At 47.3% G+C, this 16113-nt stretch overlaps 1 protein-coding gene and 1 long non-coding RNA gene across 3 annotated transcripts; one reads left to right on the plus strand and one right to left on the minus strand.

Annotated features, from left to right (window-relative positions):
• Positions 1 to 582: 582 nt before the first annotated feature.
• Positions 583 to 3475, minus strand: LOC106148267. 2 transcript variants are annotated; one of them, XR_001233556.1, is made up of 3 exons: positions 3181 to 3475; positions 2650 to 2864; positions 583 to 2070 (listed from the first exon to the last, which is right to left on the minus strand). It is a non-coding gene; the product is annotated as an uncharacterized LOC106148267 (long non-coding RNA). The 2 variants fall into 2 exon arrangements; XR_001233555.1 differs by having other exon boundaries at positions 3152 to 3189.
• Positions 3476 to 3575: 100 nt separating this feature from the next.
• Positions 3576 to 7768, plus strand: Fam183a (family with sequence similarity 183, member A). Its single transcript, XM_005382326.2, has 4 exons — positions 3576 to 3775; positions 5584 to 5643; positions 6844 to 6947; positions 7561 to 7768. The coding sequence occupies exons 1-4, from the start codon at positions 3643 to 3645 to the stop codon at positions 7669 to 7671; spliced, it is 408 nt and encodes a 135-aa protein (XP_005382383.1). The 5' UTR covers positions 3576 to 3642; the 3' UTR covers positions 7672 to 7768.
• The last annotated feature ends 8345 nt before the right edge of the window (positions 7769 to 16113 follow it).

Genomic DNA, 16113 nt, shown 5'->3' on the forward strand with positions numbered 1-16113 from the left:
CCAGGATTTCTTTCATACATTCGTTCATTCATTCATCCCACACTTAACAAGCCTTCTTTTTCTCGTTAAGGAGACAGATATCAAAGCAGGTACACAACCTTTAAATATTTATCTTTTGTTTTGTTTTGTTTTTTGATACCGGGAATTGAACTCAGGACCTTGCACTTGCCAGGCAGGCACTTGTGCTGCTGAGCTACATTCTGGGCCCTTAAATGTTTATCTTTAATTGGTGGCACATGATGTGATCCAAACCCCGAAGGGGGAAGAGTGAAAGGCCCCCTCCTCCGCCGCTGGTCACCGAGCCCCTGTGGAGGCCAGCAATGCTTTCGGTCTCCTCCGTGCCCACCCGGTCTGCAGAAGCAGACACAGGCCAGCTCAGCCCCGCGTGCAGATGGTGCTAGCTAGTGCTGCCCTGTGTCTTGGGTTTTCCCACCACGGTGCATCAGAACCGTTGCACATCAGTGCACGGATCCCAGCTTTTCACAGGTGGACAGAGCTCCACGCCGTGAGTGGGGCATGGTGAGAAATAATGTGACGTGGTAAGTGTGATGTTGCCGCAGAAACTACGTCCGCGGCTGGATTGTATTTTGTTTATTTGCCATGTGGGGATAGGACCCAGGGCCTCCAGTCTGCTCAGAGCGCTCTGCCGCTGACCCCACCCACTGCCCACGCAGGGAGTTCCGGCTCCAGGTCAGAGTCAGGACTCAAGGCCCAAGCCGAGACAGAGAGGCACGGTTTCTGAGCAGCGCCAGAGTGGAGGGTGGGAACAGACCCTGCAGGGACCCAGCGCCCCAGGAGGAGGCGGCGTGTGATGCCAGCTCTGGAGCGCAGGGTGACCCGAGGCACACGAGGACGGGCGCGTGCTGATTTATGCTGGCGAAACGTTCCCATGGAGAGTGTCAGTGGGGCAGGGTGACCATGCCTCTCTCCTGCCCGGGCCCTCGACGGTGGCCAGTGGGTCACAGCCTGGTCCACTTGGACAGCAGGTGTGGCGACGTGGTGTGTGAAGCCGACACCTCCAGCCCACATGGAAAAGGTAGTGTTGTACACGGGTGAGACTGTGTCCAGATCCTGGATGACAGCATCCGACGCAAAGCCTCCCCCCAGGTGCTCTGATCAATCTGACGTGTAGGTTGACTCAACGTGATCCCACTCACCATCCCCACAGAGACTTTTGGGGAACTCGACAAGCTGCTCATAATTTATATGGAAATGCAAAGGACTAAGAATAGCCAAGACTCTCTTAGGAAGAAACACTTGCCCGCTACGTAGAGCGGCTTATTACAGCTGTGTTAGTACAGTGACTGTACAATCTCTGAGTAAGGCAGTAGCAGCATAGAAGAACGGAGTGGTGCCCAATGGCACCGCCTGTGCTGACATAAATGATGTCTTATTTAGTTGTTCTCCCTGTTAGCTGGGTTTCTCGATCTGATCCTAACTGAGAGGGAACTCAGAGCTCTCCAGAGCCTCCAAGGATGCGGGATGTACAGGCAGAGCGCCAGGGCAGCCTGGGTACCGACTCTGCAGTATTTCTGTTTACTGTCTCCAGGTGAGAGTGGATCCGTCTCCGTAAGCGAGAGTGGGCCTCACAAACTCACTGATGCTGTGGGACGGCCAAGGGAAGCAGAGCTCAGCTTGGCAGTCACTGGGCCAACCCAGCTGGGCTGCAACAGAGCCCACATAGCGCCCCCAGGAGACCTAAGCATGTGGGGTGGAGGCAGAGGTTGCAATCCCTCTTTCTCTCTGAGCAGCCCTGCCCTTGCACAAAGCCTGTGTGGAATGGTCCTGGTGCTGCACCCCGGGGCCCAGGCTGGAGCCCACCCAGCTGAGAGGGCACAAGCACCGTCCCGCCACGTGTCCCTGAGCTGGTGCTTCGGTCTCTTGGCACAGGATGGCTCAGGAAGGAGGAGGAGCTGCACGAGGCTGTTGGAGACTTGTGAGGACGTGGAAGCCGGACCTGGGTCTCAGGGACGGATCATGAAGGAGCCGGTCCAGCGCGGCCAGGAGGGGGCTGTCTGTGCTTCTGAATGGTGTCAGGGTGGTTCTGTCTTCTTATGTGTGCAGAAAACCCTGGAATAAACAGTGTCAGAAATGAACGAAGGCGCTGGGGATTTAGCTCAGCGGCAAAAGTGCCTGCCTGGCAAGCGCAAGGTCGTGAGTTCGGTTCCCGGTACCGGAGAAAAAAAAAAAACAACAGAAATGAACGAATGGATGACTGAAGTACACAGTGCGAAGAACATAGGTTTTGGAGTCGGTGGTTAGGTGCTGTTATGGCTCCTGTCTGCACGTCCCCCCAAATCCTCATGCAGTCGTGGAGTGGGCTTCTAGATTTATGATTGATTCATTGTCCAATTTGGGATTACGGGTGTGAGTGCTACACCCTCCCTGGGGCGGGTAGTTTGCCTGTAATGTAAGGGAAGGGAAAGAGACTGCCTGCTGCTGCTCCTCCCTTTCGCTCTTGTTGCTTTTGCTGTTTTCCATCACCGTGAACTGTTTGTTGCTTTCTGCCATGTGCCACCCTGCCTTGGAGCCAGCCAGGTATGGACTGAAACCTCCACAAACTGTGAGCTAAATAAACCTCTCTTTCTGTAATTTTGGGCATCAGGTATTTTGTCTCAGCAAGGAGAGAAAAGTAAGACAGGTGCTTACCACAGCTGACGCATCTTTCTGTGTGTGGGCCCTGCTTTCATTTTTTAAGATGCTAAATCGTTTGTGCAAGGTGTCTGGAGAGGCCGGATTCATTGCTGTGGGAGGTTAAACGTTGCTGCCCGGCTGGAGGAAGGGTAGAGAGCTGCTCAGGCCGGAAGTCCTGCAGGCTGGTGTCCCAGGGTGGAGCTCCGTGAGGCCACTGAACTGAGAATTTACTGAAAAATCACCAAGTGGGAAATTTTCCACAGTGTGGCTTTTACCAAGTAAAAATTAAAAACAGATGAAGTTACCAGGTTGTGTGGATTAGGAATGGGTGATTCTGGCTGTGTTACCACCATGGTCAGAATGAGACTGTGTGTGTGTGTGTGTGTGTGTGAGTGTGTGAATGTGTATGTATGTGTGGCAGACATACAGGACTTTAACTTTGAGCATCTGCTTTTTGTTGTTGTTGTCTTTTTGAGACAGGGTCTCGCTATCAAATTTACGCTGGCCGTGAACTCACTTTGTAGCCCAGGCTGGTCTCAAACTCACAGTGATCCTCCTGCTTCAGCCTCCCGAGTGCTGGCATTACAGGCATGCGCCACCACACTCGGCTCTAGCCTCTGCGTTAAAGTGGGAGCAGCTTCTGACTCCTCCCCAAATCTTTTCTGAGGAAATAGAGGCCAAGGTGAGTCCCAATCGTCAGTCCTTTATCTTAGGTCTGCCACTGCTGGGCCCTTCCTGGAGGTGTCCTTGGGGCGCTGGTACCCAGCTGGGTCCCTGCACCCTGGGGTAGGGAGTCCAGGGCCAGAACAGAGCCGGGTAGAAGCAGGACTCTGAGCGGGTCGCGAGGTGGGACGCAGGGAAAGGGGTGACCTGGTGAGACCTAGTCAGCAAGGACGCTGTTGCCTGGAGACGCAGTTGCCTGGAGACGCAGACAGACGCGGTTGCCTGGAAACAGCGGGATTCCTCGCAGTTGCCCAGACTCAGGAGCTGGAGTAGACAGCGCGGACCATGGCGGCGCGCCAGAGGGACAAAGTGGTCCAGGACGAGGTGCACCAGAACCAGATCTTGCGGGAACTGTACCTCAAAGAGCTCCGGACGCAGAAGCTGTACACGCAGTACCACGTGAACCCTCTGCGCAAGGGTGAGGTGGGGCGGTGGGCTGCGGGGACCGCGCCCTGGTCCTCCCTGCACAGTCGCGGGGGACGCGGAGCACGAGGCACAAAGCCAGCGGCTGGCTGTAGTCAGGATTCTGAGATAATTATATTTTGCAGAATATTTTGATTGTATTTGGGGATCTTTTTAACATGATAAAGAATTCTTTTGTAAGTTTTTTCGGGCTTCTAATACTGTCTAAAGGCTTCCGTGAATTCCTTTCCTTTCCTCCCTCCCCCTCTGGCTTTACCGTCTCTCACACTCTGAACTCTGACCATGGGGAATGGTCTACCCTGGCCACTGCCCCGCACCCCGGCCGGAACGCGGCCCTGCCTGGCACCCTGCCCACTCCCTCTCTGACCCTGCTGCCTCAGCACCCCCGGTGCCCTTTGGCCTCTGCGGGAGCTCCAGCCCGTAAGCTCACCGCTCTAGGGCCCGCAGCCAGGCTCCCCGCTGGGCTCCAGGGCGTCCTGCTCAGGTTCAGGATGGAGGCCTCGGGGCCTGTCCCACACTGCGCACTTCTTCCATCCCAGACCTTGCTGCAGCCACCAGCCCTGCTCCTCTCCACTGCTCCCCACTCCCACCCCCAGCCCGCCCCTGCCTCAGCGCAGGTCACGCACTGCAGAGGGGGCAGCTCCACTTCCACCCACCGGGGGACACCACCTTCTGCAGAGCAGGTCCACCCCTCTCTTTGCTCACTGCTGCGTCTCTGCAGGGCCTGCGGGTCTCATGAGCTCCCACCTCCTCTCCTTCCCTCCAAGCCTTCCCCCAGTCCGCCCCCTGCCTGGCTGCTAGCTGGGGCTGAGCTGCACGGCCCTGTGCTCCTCCAGTGCCCCACAGCTCTGTACCAAGTGTAAGTCAGTCTGCCTGCGGGGCCCCTGGGTCTGGCCCTGGCTCCCACCCAGCCCCACCCCATTCCAGCCGCCCACACAGCCCGTTTCCTTCTGCCTGGCTGGGGCTGAAGATCCTCAGCCCTGCTCCTTCCCAGCCCACCATTCCTAAGTGAATGGGTTTCCTGGACATACCCTGCCCCTGCCCACAGCTTTGCCAACACGGACATTGGTTTTGGGCTCCCTCTTGCCCCGCCAACTTTCACTCCTCTTTCACTGCTGTCCACAGTGGCTGACAGTCTGGAGAAACTGCAGCTTCATTTTGCTTAGAACTAACGTGGTCTCTGTTTAGACTTGGTCCAGGTAGGACGCACTTTCTCTATGATGGACAAAATACCTGACACCCACAGCTCTAAGGAGCAGGGGTTTCTTCAGCTCACAGTTATGGGGGGTTCAGTCTACGGTCGGCTGGTTCCAAGGTAGCAATGGCACAGTGGAAGGGGCTGGTGGAGGAAAGAAGGTCATGCCAGGGTGGCCAGGAGGCAGAGAAAGGAGGGAGGAGCTGGGGACAAGAATGCAAGCCTTCCTGGCTACATCTCCAGTGACCCTTCCAACCAGGCCCTGCCCCTTGACAGCACATTCAGCTCTGCACTCATCGAGGGATGACTCCACGGAGGAGCACAGCACGCCTACGACCCAGTCACTGTCCAAAAACCCCGCCTCTGACAGAGACTTTGAGGTCTAAACCTTAACAGTATTCAGGTCGCCACCTGTGGCTGGTGGCCACTTGACAGTGCTGTTCTAGACCAGGAAACCCTCATTCAAGTGTGCTCCCAAGAGCCCAGCTCTGTCCCTGACACGCGGCCAGTCCTGGGGAACAGGAAGTGCTAAGTGGGTGCCTGGCCTTAGGTGGGTTAGAGAAGGAGGAGTTTCTGTTCTAACAAGACCTGGCGCTGCTTCTCCCTAGTTCACACCATTACCAGAAAGCCCATGTCTTGGCACGACAACCTGGAGGAGCCTGCGGACGGTAAGTCCTGCTGTGAGGATACGATGGAGCAGAGAACAGAGAGGTCCGCTGGCTGGTGAGGTCTCCCAGGCAGCGTCGTGTTGGGACGAGCTTCGGGGTCCTCTGTGGAGACTGGAAACTGGACTCCAACTCACCAAGCTCACAAGACGCTGGTGTGTTCAACCATAATGCCTGTGCAGTAACTGAGACCCAGACAGAAAGCCAGTAGAAACAAAAATGCTCTGACTGACATGAGCACCTCATTCATGCATTCATTCATCAAACATTGAGGGATCAGAAGCACAGGTTCTGGTGGCAGACTGCCAGAGTGTGAATCCTCGTTTGGTTGCTCATTAGCTGTGTGAGTTTAGGTGAGTCTTTCAACTTCCTGGACCCTGTTCCTTAGGGTTGTTGTGAGCACTAAGCAAATGATGCAGGTGTTAGAGCATCAGGTGTATGCGGTCTCAGCAAATGCTTTCTGTTTTCATGTTTACCACTAGGTGTCCATGCCCTGGGCTGGGTGGGCTGATCAGGAATGGAGGAGAGACAAGGAAGCAGACCTGTAGACACCTAGATAAGAGTGTGGGTGTGGGCACAGGGGCGGATGCCTCCTCCTGTCTGGCACCGGGGCGCTCCAAGAGGAGACCCAAGGGGACGAGCCCATGCAAGGACCCCCTGAGTTGTGGACAAGGTTCACAAACAAGCAACACCAGCATGGTCAGCTTGCTGTGGCAGTGTGGCCTCTGCCTCAGTGGCATTTCCTCAGCTCTTCTGCAGGCCTCCTCTTCCCTGCCTGTCTGGAGCCACTGCCCTCTCCCTTGTACCCCCCTGCCTCCCTCTTTCCTTGGAACACCCATTATGTCTGCCCTCTTGGGGGTGTTTGTTACCTGTAGATTGTGTGTGCTCCTGTGCGTGCTCCTGTGGGTGCTCCTGTGCATGCATGTGTGTGTGTGTGTGCGTGTGTGTGTGTGTGTGTGTGTGTGTCTCCCGTCTAGACCACAAGTTCCAGGAGAGCAGGACCAGATCTGTGTTGCTCAGTGCCCTATGCCAGCCCCAGAATAATGCTGGGGAGACAGTTTGTACACAGCACCTTTGCTGAGAGGGAATAAAGCACGGGGCATGCTGTCTCCTGGCCCAGGCCTCTGCCTCTATGGCACCCTGTGGCTGCAGCGAAGGACGCAGAGAGTGTACTTATTGGTCCTAACTCACCCCCTCTCCCAGCCAGGTTTCTGAATCTCATCCACCACGCTGCTCAGGGACCAAGGAAGAAATATCCTGAGACACAGACGGAAAGCCAGGAGATTGGCTGGGACTCAGAGCCCTTGGTGAGTGTGGCTTGTTCTGATGGTAACCAGGAAGAGAGGTGTAGGCCATCCAAGGGGCTGGAGAGGACAGGTGGGGAGCCAGGCATACCTGGTTTGAACATGCTTCTACCCTCTAGCTGTGTGACCTGGGCAAGTTAGCCACTTTATGGCTCTGTTTCCCCATGATTAGATGGAGGTATGCGGTGCCTATACTGTAGGTCTTTATGGGGAACGAGGTAGTATCGCATAGTGCCTAGCTCAGTTCCCAGCACATGGTCGCTGTTTCATAAATGTGGGGTGCACAACCATGAGACTGATGGAGAAGAGGAAGTTGGGGACAGAGCCCAGATAGGAGCCCATCTGGTGCTGCTCCCAGCTCCTTGGCTCCATCCCAGGTAACGTCATCCCCTGAGTAATGTGCTGGAGTCCTTCCTGCCCAAGAACTCTGCACCCCAGTTCTCCTGACCCACTCCAGGGGCCTGGCTTGTCACCGTGCTTGAAAAGAGTTCCAACTATCTGGAGTGGAGTTTGGTCCACGAGAGAATCTGTGGGAAGGAATATGGTAAAGGAAGGAAGTGGGGCAGGGTCCATCTGACTCAAACCCATCTCCTCCTCATCCCGCATCCTCCTCTAGGTCGACCCAGAACGCCATGACCGCAGGCTGAACCACTTCCGGGTGTACAATGACATCACTCTGTACAAGGCTAAGATGTGGAGCTTGGGAGAAGAGGATCACAGGAAGTAGCATCCCTACGGTTCCAGCCATGGAGTCTGTCTTCATCCTGAACACCCCAGTGTGCACTGACCAAGGAAATAAATGTTTCTTTTGTTCAACAACAAAATCATAATGAATATTATTTGAGTGATCATAACTGATTGTATTTACAATTCTAGAAACAGGCAGCTCTGGGAACTAAAGGCAGCTCAGGAGACCTCTCTGCTTCACATGGGAGTTGTATTTATAACCAGGGCAAAGGAAGTGTCCTGCAGAAACAGGAAGTGAGGTGAAAACATGACCTGATTGGTTCCAGTCTATGTCAGTCTTCTTCAAATAGCTGGCCCCTTGTGATTGGCTGAGCCTCAGCTACTACAGGAAAAGATTACAGTGTCGGTTTTTTTGCTACCATTCACTACACATGGAGAAACCTTTCAATCAAACTTAAAAATGTATGGGACACCTTTAGGCCAAACTTAACACTTGAAAGCCCAAGGCTCGCTTTTCCAATCTGGAGTCCCTCTGTGGGCTTCGTCATGGCCTTTGTAGTGATGGTTGGATTTCCATTTAGTGTTAAAAAAAAGTCCCTCAGTGAATGTGCTCAGCAAATCTCTTCTGTGTTTTGATAGAATTCACTAAAATAAATCCATCTCCTGCATTGGTACCCAATAACTCATCATTCAAGCTCTTGAATGAATGGGTATGTATTAAAGTTTTTTGTTTTTATATTCATCTGAGGCCCCAATTTCAGAGGGAGTTTTATGGTGTGCAGGTCATGCACTTGCAGTGGTGTGAATTTTGACCTTGAATTTCTGGGCTGTGCTCCTGAGCTCTCTGAGCCTGAGCTCTTTATGTCTTACTATGAGTTAATCCAGTGTCAGGAATGGGAGTGGCTTCTTAGGACAGATGCTCTCTGAGTCTGTAGCTATTGTTCCTGGGGGGGGGGTGTTCTGCTTTTGCCATCCTGCCCTTTGGCGTGCTTGTGTGGGTTCTCTACAGAGCGTCTCTATTCTTCAATAGTTTACCTCGGGTGCTGCAGTGGTGGACACTGGCAATGGTGCCTGAGACATTGTTTTCTGTTTTGGAGGGCATGATTGTTAATTAATTAATTTATTTAAAAAAAAAACTGCACCACACTGGTCATGAGGATGAGCATACACATGGTAATGGCTTTTTTCTTTTCTTTTCTTTTCTTTTCTTTTCTTTTCTTTTCTTTTCTTTTCTTTTCTTTTCTTTTCTTTTTTCTTTTTTTCTTTTCTTTTCTTTTCTTTTCTTTTTTTCTTTTCTTTTCTTCTTTTTCTCTTTTCTCTTTTCTCTTTTCCTTTTCCTTTTCCTTTCCTTTCCTTTCCTTTCCTTTCCTTTCCTTTCCTTTCCTGTCTTCTTTTCTTTCTTTTTTCTTTTCTTTTCTTTCCTTTTGTCTTTTTGAGACAGGGTCTCACTATGCAGTTTAGGCTGAACTCATTTTGAGCTCACTTTGTAGCCCAGGCTGGTCTCAAACTCGCAGCGATCCTCCTGCCTCAGCCTCCGAAGTGCTGGGATTACAGGCGTGCATCACCACGGCTGGCTTTTCTCTTGGCTATTACCATTGCAGTATTTTTATATACTGAAATATATCAACTGGATCAAGAACATTAGAGAATAAAGATCTTAGATGCAAATGGACACTAATATTTCTGGTGTTCTAACCCACAGAAGTAAGTTTAAATCCCTGTGAGTTGGTGATAATGTTAATCAGTTATGAAGAACGTATGTTTTCTTAGAAGTAGCCAGCATAAACTTATATTTCTTTGTACTTTAATCTTTAGTTATTATAATCTAGGCTATGTCCACCCTGGATAATGTGTCTAAGACTGTTGAGCTTACCCCTTTTCCCCACAGCCTGCTGATCTGTCTCCACAGGGAGGATAATCTATAGCATGATTCCCCTGGTGGGTGGATATTTGCAGTCTGTTTAGAGGTCAGCAGAAGGTGGAGCTATGGGATCCACTTGACATCATCCTCCTGCCTACGGCTCCTGTGACTGAAAAGCTCTGCTTCTGATTTGTTCTTTAAAACAGTGTGCATCGTTTTCAGCCAAAGTTAACACGCAGACACACATGGCAGTGGAACAATACATGGGTGCCTTCGAACAGCTGAAGGTGACCTCGCTGTCCCTGTCCCTTGTCATCAGGCATTTTCTGCCTTCACAGGCGTGTGTTGGCATCAACAGCTCTATCAGGATGCTGCTCTAGATACCTTGGACTCCGGGGTCGGTGGAGTGAAGCACAGGAGCCTATGTCACAAATACCCAGCTGAGGAAGAAGGCTTTAACTAGGGAAAGACTAGATTTCAAGCAGCTTATTTCAGACCTAAGGATGGTTGCTGAGGCAGCAAATGTATTGAACACATTTCAGAGGCTAGGGATATTTGTGTCCTGCGACACTGAGGGAGTCGTCTTCTGGGTCACAGCTCTGCGTTCCCAAAACAGCAGCCTTGGGCTTCACCAGGGGTTTGTCATGACCCATGTTGACCTCAAACTCCCACAAGCACACTTCTCCGGGACAGCTGCCACATCACTGTACAGGGTTACATGAGCTGGGAACCTCCTATTCTACCATCGTGTAGAGGTAACTTGCCCAGAGATTTTCCAATTTAAGTATGTGTTTTATTTTTTTCTCCTTTCCATTATTTAAAGTCGATTACTTGAATTTTTAAGAAATCAGAATCAGGAAAATTTAGTGATCAAAACATTTCTCAAGTTTGGAAGTAGAATTAGATACCTATAAAAAAATTTAAATATATGTACAGATCTTGGAAGCAGACTTTTACTTTTGAAGAATAATCTGAGTTTGTAAAATGGGGTGCATTTATAGTAGAATTCCTTTTCTAAGAATGATACTTTTAAATGACTTAATATCCAGGGTATCACTCAGTGATTGTATTAAATTGTGGTTGAGTAATAAAATACCTCAGGATCAGAATAGCTTAAATAGTAAACTCATTTCCTCATGAATTGGTGAGATTTCATGTTGTTTCTTTTTCATTTCAGATCCCAGATTTTAAAATGACAGCCAATCTTTGGAACTTTGTGTGATATTGATGAAGGGAAAGCATCCTGAGCTGTGAGAAACTCTTTGAACTTTTACTCAGAAATACACCTGTTAATTATATATATATATATAAAGTTATGTACATGTGACTTTATATATATAATGTATGTACATATTGGAAAGTTACCATATGCATAAAGTTAGGCCAAGTCTAATATAGGATTGTCTGGGTGTAATTCTGTCATAGTTTTGAATTTAGTGGGCATGAGCAAGAAAAATTTGTGGAATAATTACATATAGCACACCATTAAGTAGAATCTGTGAAAATCTTCTAGGACCTTGAGGTGAACCAGTAGGCTAACTACATGCATAGGGTTGCTCTGTTTTTCTAATGTAGGTGCTCATATCTATAAACTTCTCTCTTACAACCGCTTTCATTGTGCCGCAGAGATTTTGACAGAGTGTATTTCATTGTCATATGTTTCTAGGAATTTTAAAGTTTTCTTTGTTTTTTTTTTTTAATGATTTGTTAACAATTTGTGAGTGTGTAGTTGAATCTCCATGTCTTCCTATAGTTTCTTTTTTTTTCTTTTTACCTTTTTGAGACAGGGTCTCACTATGCAGTTGAGGCTGGCCTTGAGCTCACTTTGTAGCCCAGGCTGGTCTCGAACTTGCAACGATCCTCCTGCCTCAGCCTCCCAAGTGCTGGGATTACAGTTGTGCACCACCATGCCAACTATAGTTTCTGTGCTTTTTTTTTTCTGTGTTTAGTCTCATTTTATTGTGATCTGATGGGTTGGAAGAGATTGTTTGAGTTATTTTTTATTTATCAGGAACTGCTTTATAACCTAAACTCTAGTCTGTTTTAGGAAATGTCCATGAGCTGCTGAGAGGAATGTTATTCTGTGGTCGTCAGATGACACACTGCGGACTTGAGCCTGTCTGTTGTTGACCTGTCTATTTGACATTACGCTTTCAAGGGAAATGGGAGTGGTAATTCATATAAATCTGGTAAAAAGCCACCAGCAGTGCCCAGTGTCACAACCTGAATGTTGAGTTGCTTTAAAATTTACTCCACTAGATTAATTATTTCTCCACACTTAATCGTCTCCTGCAAAGTCTTAGGATACGGGAAAAATGTAGGCAAACTTTCTGCTGGAACATAACACATATGACCTTGGAGTCAGCTCTCAACAGAGTCCTTGTTCCCAGTGGGAAACTCACGAGCCTGGGCTTTACTGTGTACATTTCCATCAGCGTTCTGCTCTTCTGAACTCTGACCAGAGCTTCCTATCAAGCTCAGTGTGCAGCATTTTTGGGACTTCTTTAGCTGCCATCTCCAAACCTTTTCTACTCCTCCCACTCAGCAGTTCCAAAGGCTTCTAAACCACACGGTCAGGGCACAGTCACAGGAACAATCCCACTTCTCTGGTACCAAAATCTGCCTTAGTCACTTTCTTCTTCACTGAGACATGATATCTGACACCCACAACTTGAGGAGTTTGTTCTGACTCACATTTTCCGTTCATTCTAGGCTGTCTCCAAGGCAGAGATGACGTGGAGGAAGAGCTTGAGGAGAGGACAGCTGCCAGTCCCATGCCAGGCAGGAAGCAGAGATCTGACCCTGGAGATATTCAAGTGGATAACATCCCATAAAAACATTTAAAAAACTGATAGTTAAGATGACATGGATATCAAAGGAGACACAGATGTACAGCTGAATGCATTAAGAAAGAAAATACAAAACATGAAAGAGCACTTCAGTAAGAGATACAGGTTCTGTGTGCCTCTGTGAGACTCATGCTCATCTGATTTTGCAAATGCGTTTACTGCATCTCTAGGAGTCACAAAAGTCTTACAAGTTCCAAGTCCAAGTCCAAGTTTCTGTGACACAAGGCAAATGCTTAACTGTAACCCCAGTAAAAAATAAAAAAGAAAGCTGGATACTCCCAGTGTACAGTGGAAAAGAGTAAATATTCCCATCCCAAAAGGGATACAGAGGGGCATAGAAAGGAATCAAGGTAAAGCAAGGCTGAAACCCAGCAGGCAGGACATTAAGTCCTGTAGCTCCAGGTCCAGAACCTGGGGCAAATTTTGGTGAGATGTGAACTGAAAGGGCTTAAATGGCCCTGCGCTTATGGCATTGCTCGTTGCAGACCACAGGTCCTCTCTCTCTTGGTGTGGTTTGCTCTCTTTTGCAACTTGTTTTGGTTACCAGGAATCTAACTCAAGACCTTGCACTTTCCAGGCAGGTGCTGTGCTGTTGAGCTATATTCTCAGGCCCCTGGTTTGCTCTCTGCCTGTGGTTTTCCTCAACAGATGTTCAACCTCACTGGTATCTCCAACTTCTTTGGGTCTTAACTGACTTTTTACTTCACTCTCACAGCTTCATGCGTTGCTCTCTTAGGGACAAACTTCTTGGTCTCCCAGGCTATATTCTGAAATCTAAGTGGAACCCTCCATGACACTGTAACTCTTGCATTTTGCATTCCTAGAAAACAAGAACCATATGAATGACTCCAAGGTATGCTGCCAGGTCAAGCAGTGCCAGGTCCCCTTAGGTCATGGCTGTGGAGGCCTCTCAGTATCTGGATGCTGAGTATTGTGAAATAAATTCCAGTAAACTCTCATCAGTTGAAGCTTTACAGTTTTGCACCTTTGAGTCTGTGAAGGGTGGGAACTTCACAGCTGTGAAGAGCTGATCCCTGAGATGCCTCAAACTATTTTTCCATTGCCCTGATGCAAAATGTTTGTCTTTTTAACACTAATCTTTTCAGCAACAAAGATCTTTGTCCCAACATTGCAGGCACTTTTTTTTGAGACAGGGCCTCACTATGTAGTTCAGGCTGGTCTTGAACCCACTATTTAGCCCCAGATGGTTTCAAGTTCTCAGTTATTCTCCTGCCTTAGCCACCTGAGTGCTGGAATTGCAGGCATGTGCCACCACACTTGGCCTACAGATACTTTTTTTCTGATGAAACTGCAAACTTTCAAAATCATTTGACTTTGCCATTTACTGCTGTTTTCACTGTAGATCTGGCTAAAGGCAGACTGCAGTACCCATGCTGCAACCTGAACATTATACTGCTTTGAAATTTCCTTTCCTAGATTAATTAGTCCACTGCCCTTAATCTTAGTCTTTCACAAAGTCTCAGGATGTGCGCTAAATGTAGACAAATTTTCTGCTAAAGCATAATGCACATGGCCTCTAATACAGCTGGTAATTGAGTTCTTCAATGGAAACCATCTTAGCCAGGCCTTTACTGTCAGTATTCTTATCAGTATTCTGTTCCTCTGAGATCCAACCAGAATCTCCCACCAAGCTCAGGTTACAGCATTCTAGGGCACCCCTAGCTCTCATCTCCAGTCCTTTCCGAATTCCATCTGTGAGCCACTTCCCACAGCTCCTGAACCCATGGTCAGGTACAGTAACAGCAACAGCCCTACTTCTGGTACCCAACTTGGTCTTAGTGACCTTCTCATCACTCTTGACATACTCAGAACTTCAACTTGAAGGTGAAGAGGTCTATTTTGGGTCACAGTTACTGTTCATGGCCGGATGGCTCCATGACAGAAACGTGATGGATGAATGTCATGGTCGAGGGAAAGGTGTTCAACACACAGCAGCCAGGAAAAGTAGAGAAGGGATGAGCCACAGACTAGAATACACTTCCCAAGTCACATCCATGTCCAACAGAGCCCCGCTCCCTCAGAGCACATTCAGCTACTGAATTCATTAATGGCTGTATCTACTGATGTGGACATCACTCCATGGCCCACTCTCCTTCCAAACACATGAGGCTGTGGGGGAGATTTTTAGTCTCAACCATAACATTCATGTTAAGTAAAATAAACTAGACTCATGAAGACAAATATGGCATGTTTTCTTTCATATATGGAATCTGAAAAGGAATAAAATGGCACAGAGAATTCACATGAAAGTAATGGGCATTATTAATAATGATAAAGGGAAAATGGAGGAGGAGGAAAATCCAAGGGTGTTGGGGGTGGAAACGAATGAAGTAGATTACATCTATGTACAAATTGGCCAAATTAAAACTCAATCTACACAACAACTGTGTTGTAATCAAAAGATAATATAATGCAAAGAGGGAAAAATGCATACAAATGAAGTTAATCCTATTTGCTGATGGTATTATTCTCTACTTAGAAAAACCTAAAGAATCCACCACAAAGACCATTAGAACTGATAACAGCAAAGTTGTAGAGGACAAAACTGACATGCAAAATTTAACAGCTTTTCTTTACACTAATGACACACTTTTGAATTGGAAGTAGGTGCTTTATTATGTTATTTATTTCATTGTTATTTTATGTTATTTTATACTGATAGATAAAACTGTATTCACTATGTACAACAGGGTGTTTTGAAATGTGACTAATTTTGCCTAGTTTACAAATGTGTTAACTTGAAGTTATCATTTTTTGGTCAGTAGACTTTACATCCACTTCCTTAGCATTTTCAAGGATATTTCATTTTTTCACTTGTCGAATATCAGGTACTAATTATCATTCCATACCATTTTCTGCTATAAAGCTTGTGAGTCATATCAAAATAGCTTCATTTTTAATTAAATTGATTTAATGACACAGAAAAGTGCAAAACTGCACATGAACTAGCATTTGCCTTCGTGAAGCCTCTATTTTATGAAGGTTTTATTCATTCTTTGTGAAGTATATTACAGAATACCTTATCTGCTTTTGAAAATGGTATCTTCTTGTTATACCTATAATTGGTTTTCTTTATGTACGGTAGCATTATAATATTTTGGGGGAATAAATTTCATATTTTAATTCAGAGAAATTAAAATTCTTGAACTTTTGTAACATAATCTGAGAAAATGTGCATATTTCATAAATGAATGTCCATGACATGGACACACTTGTGCCTCTAAGATGCAGAACTGGTACATCACCAGCATCTCATCTACTCACTTGGAATTACTGCCTCCTCTCAATCACCCATGTCTCCTTCCAGGGTTAACTACAATTCTCACACCTAACTCTCACACCTAACACGATAGATCCTTTTTCAGGAGTGGTGTAATTTGTGCACATGGCTCAACATTATATCAGTGAGATTCATCTACACTTTTCCTTATGGGTATTATTTATTTTTGTCATATATTCTTTTTGGACATATTTTACTTTTATTTTCATATAATGCTCTTTTTATTGGCAAACCACCTTATATCAGTGCAGCTTACTGCTGGTAAAAAATGAGGCATTTTTCATACCCTTGGTGTATTTTTCTTTTCTTTTTTTTAACATTTATTTTTATTTTTTAATTTTTGGTTTTGTTTTTTTTTTTTTTTTTTTTTTTTTTTGTACCGGGAACCAAACTCATGACCTTGCACTTGCCAGGCAGGTGCTTTTGCCGCTGAGCTAAACCCCCAGCCCCTTTTTAACATTTATTTAAAAA

Source organism: Chinchilla lanigera, unplaced genomic scaffold (genome assembly GCF_000276665.1).
Source record: "Chinchilla lanigera isolate Chin_1 unplaced genomic scaffold, ChiLan1.0 scaffold00017, whole genome shotgun sequence".
Classification (NCBI taxonomy): Eukaryota; Metazoa; Chordata; class Mammalia; order Rodentia; family Chinchillidae; genus Chinchilla; species Chinchilla lanigera.

Coding starts and splice junctions, on each gene's coding strand:
- Fam183a (XM_005382326.2), top strand. CDS start 3,643: ATGGCGGCGCGCCAGAGGGACAAAGTGGTCCAGGACGAGGTGCACCAG. Junction 3,776..5,583: donor CGTGAACCCTCTGCGCAAGG/GTGAGGTGGGGC, acceptor GCTTCTCCCTAG/TTCACACCATTACCAGAAAG. Junction 5,644..6,843: donor CCTGGAGGAGCCTGCGGACG/GTAAGTCCTGCT, acceptor CCCCTCTCCCAG/CCAGGTTTCTGAATCTCATC.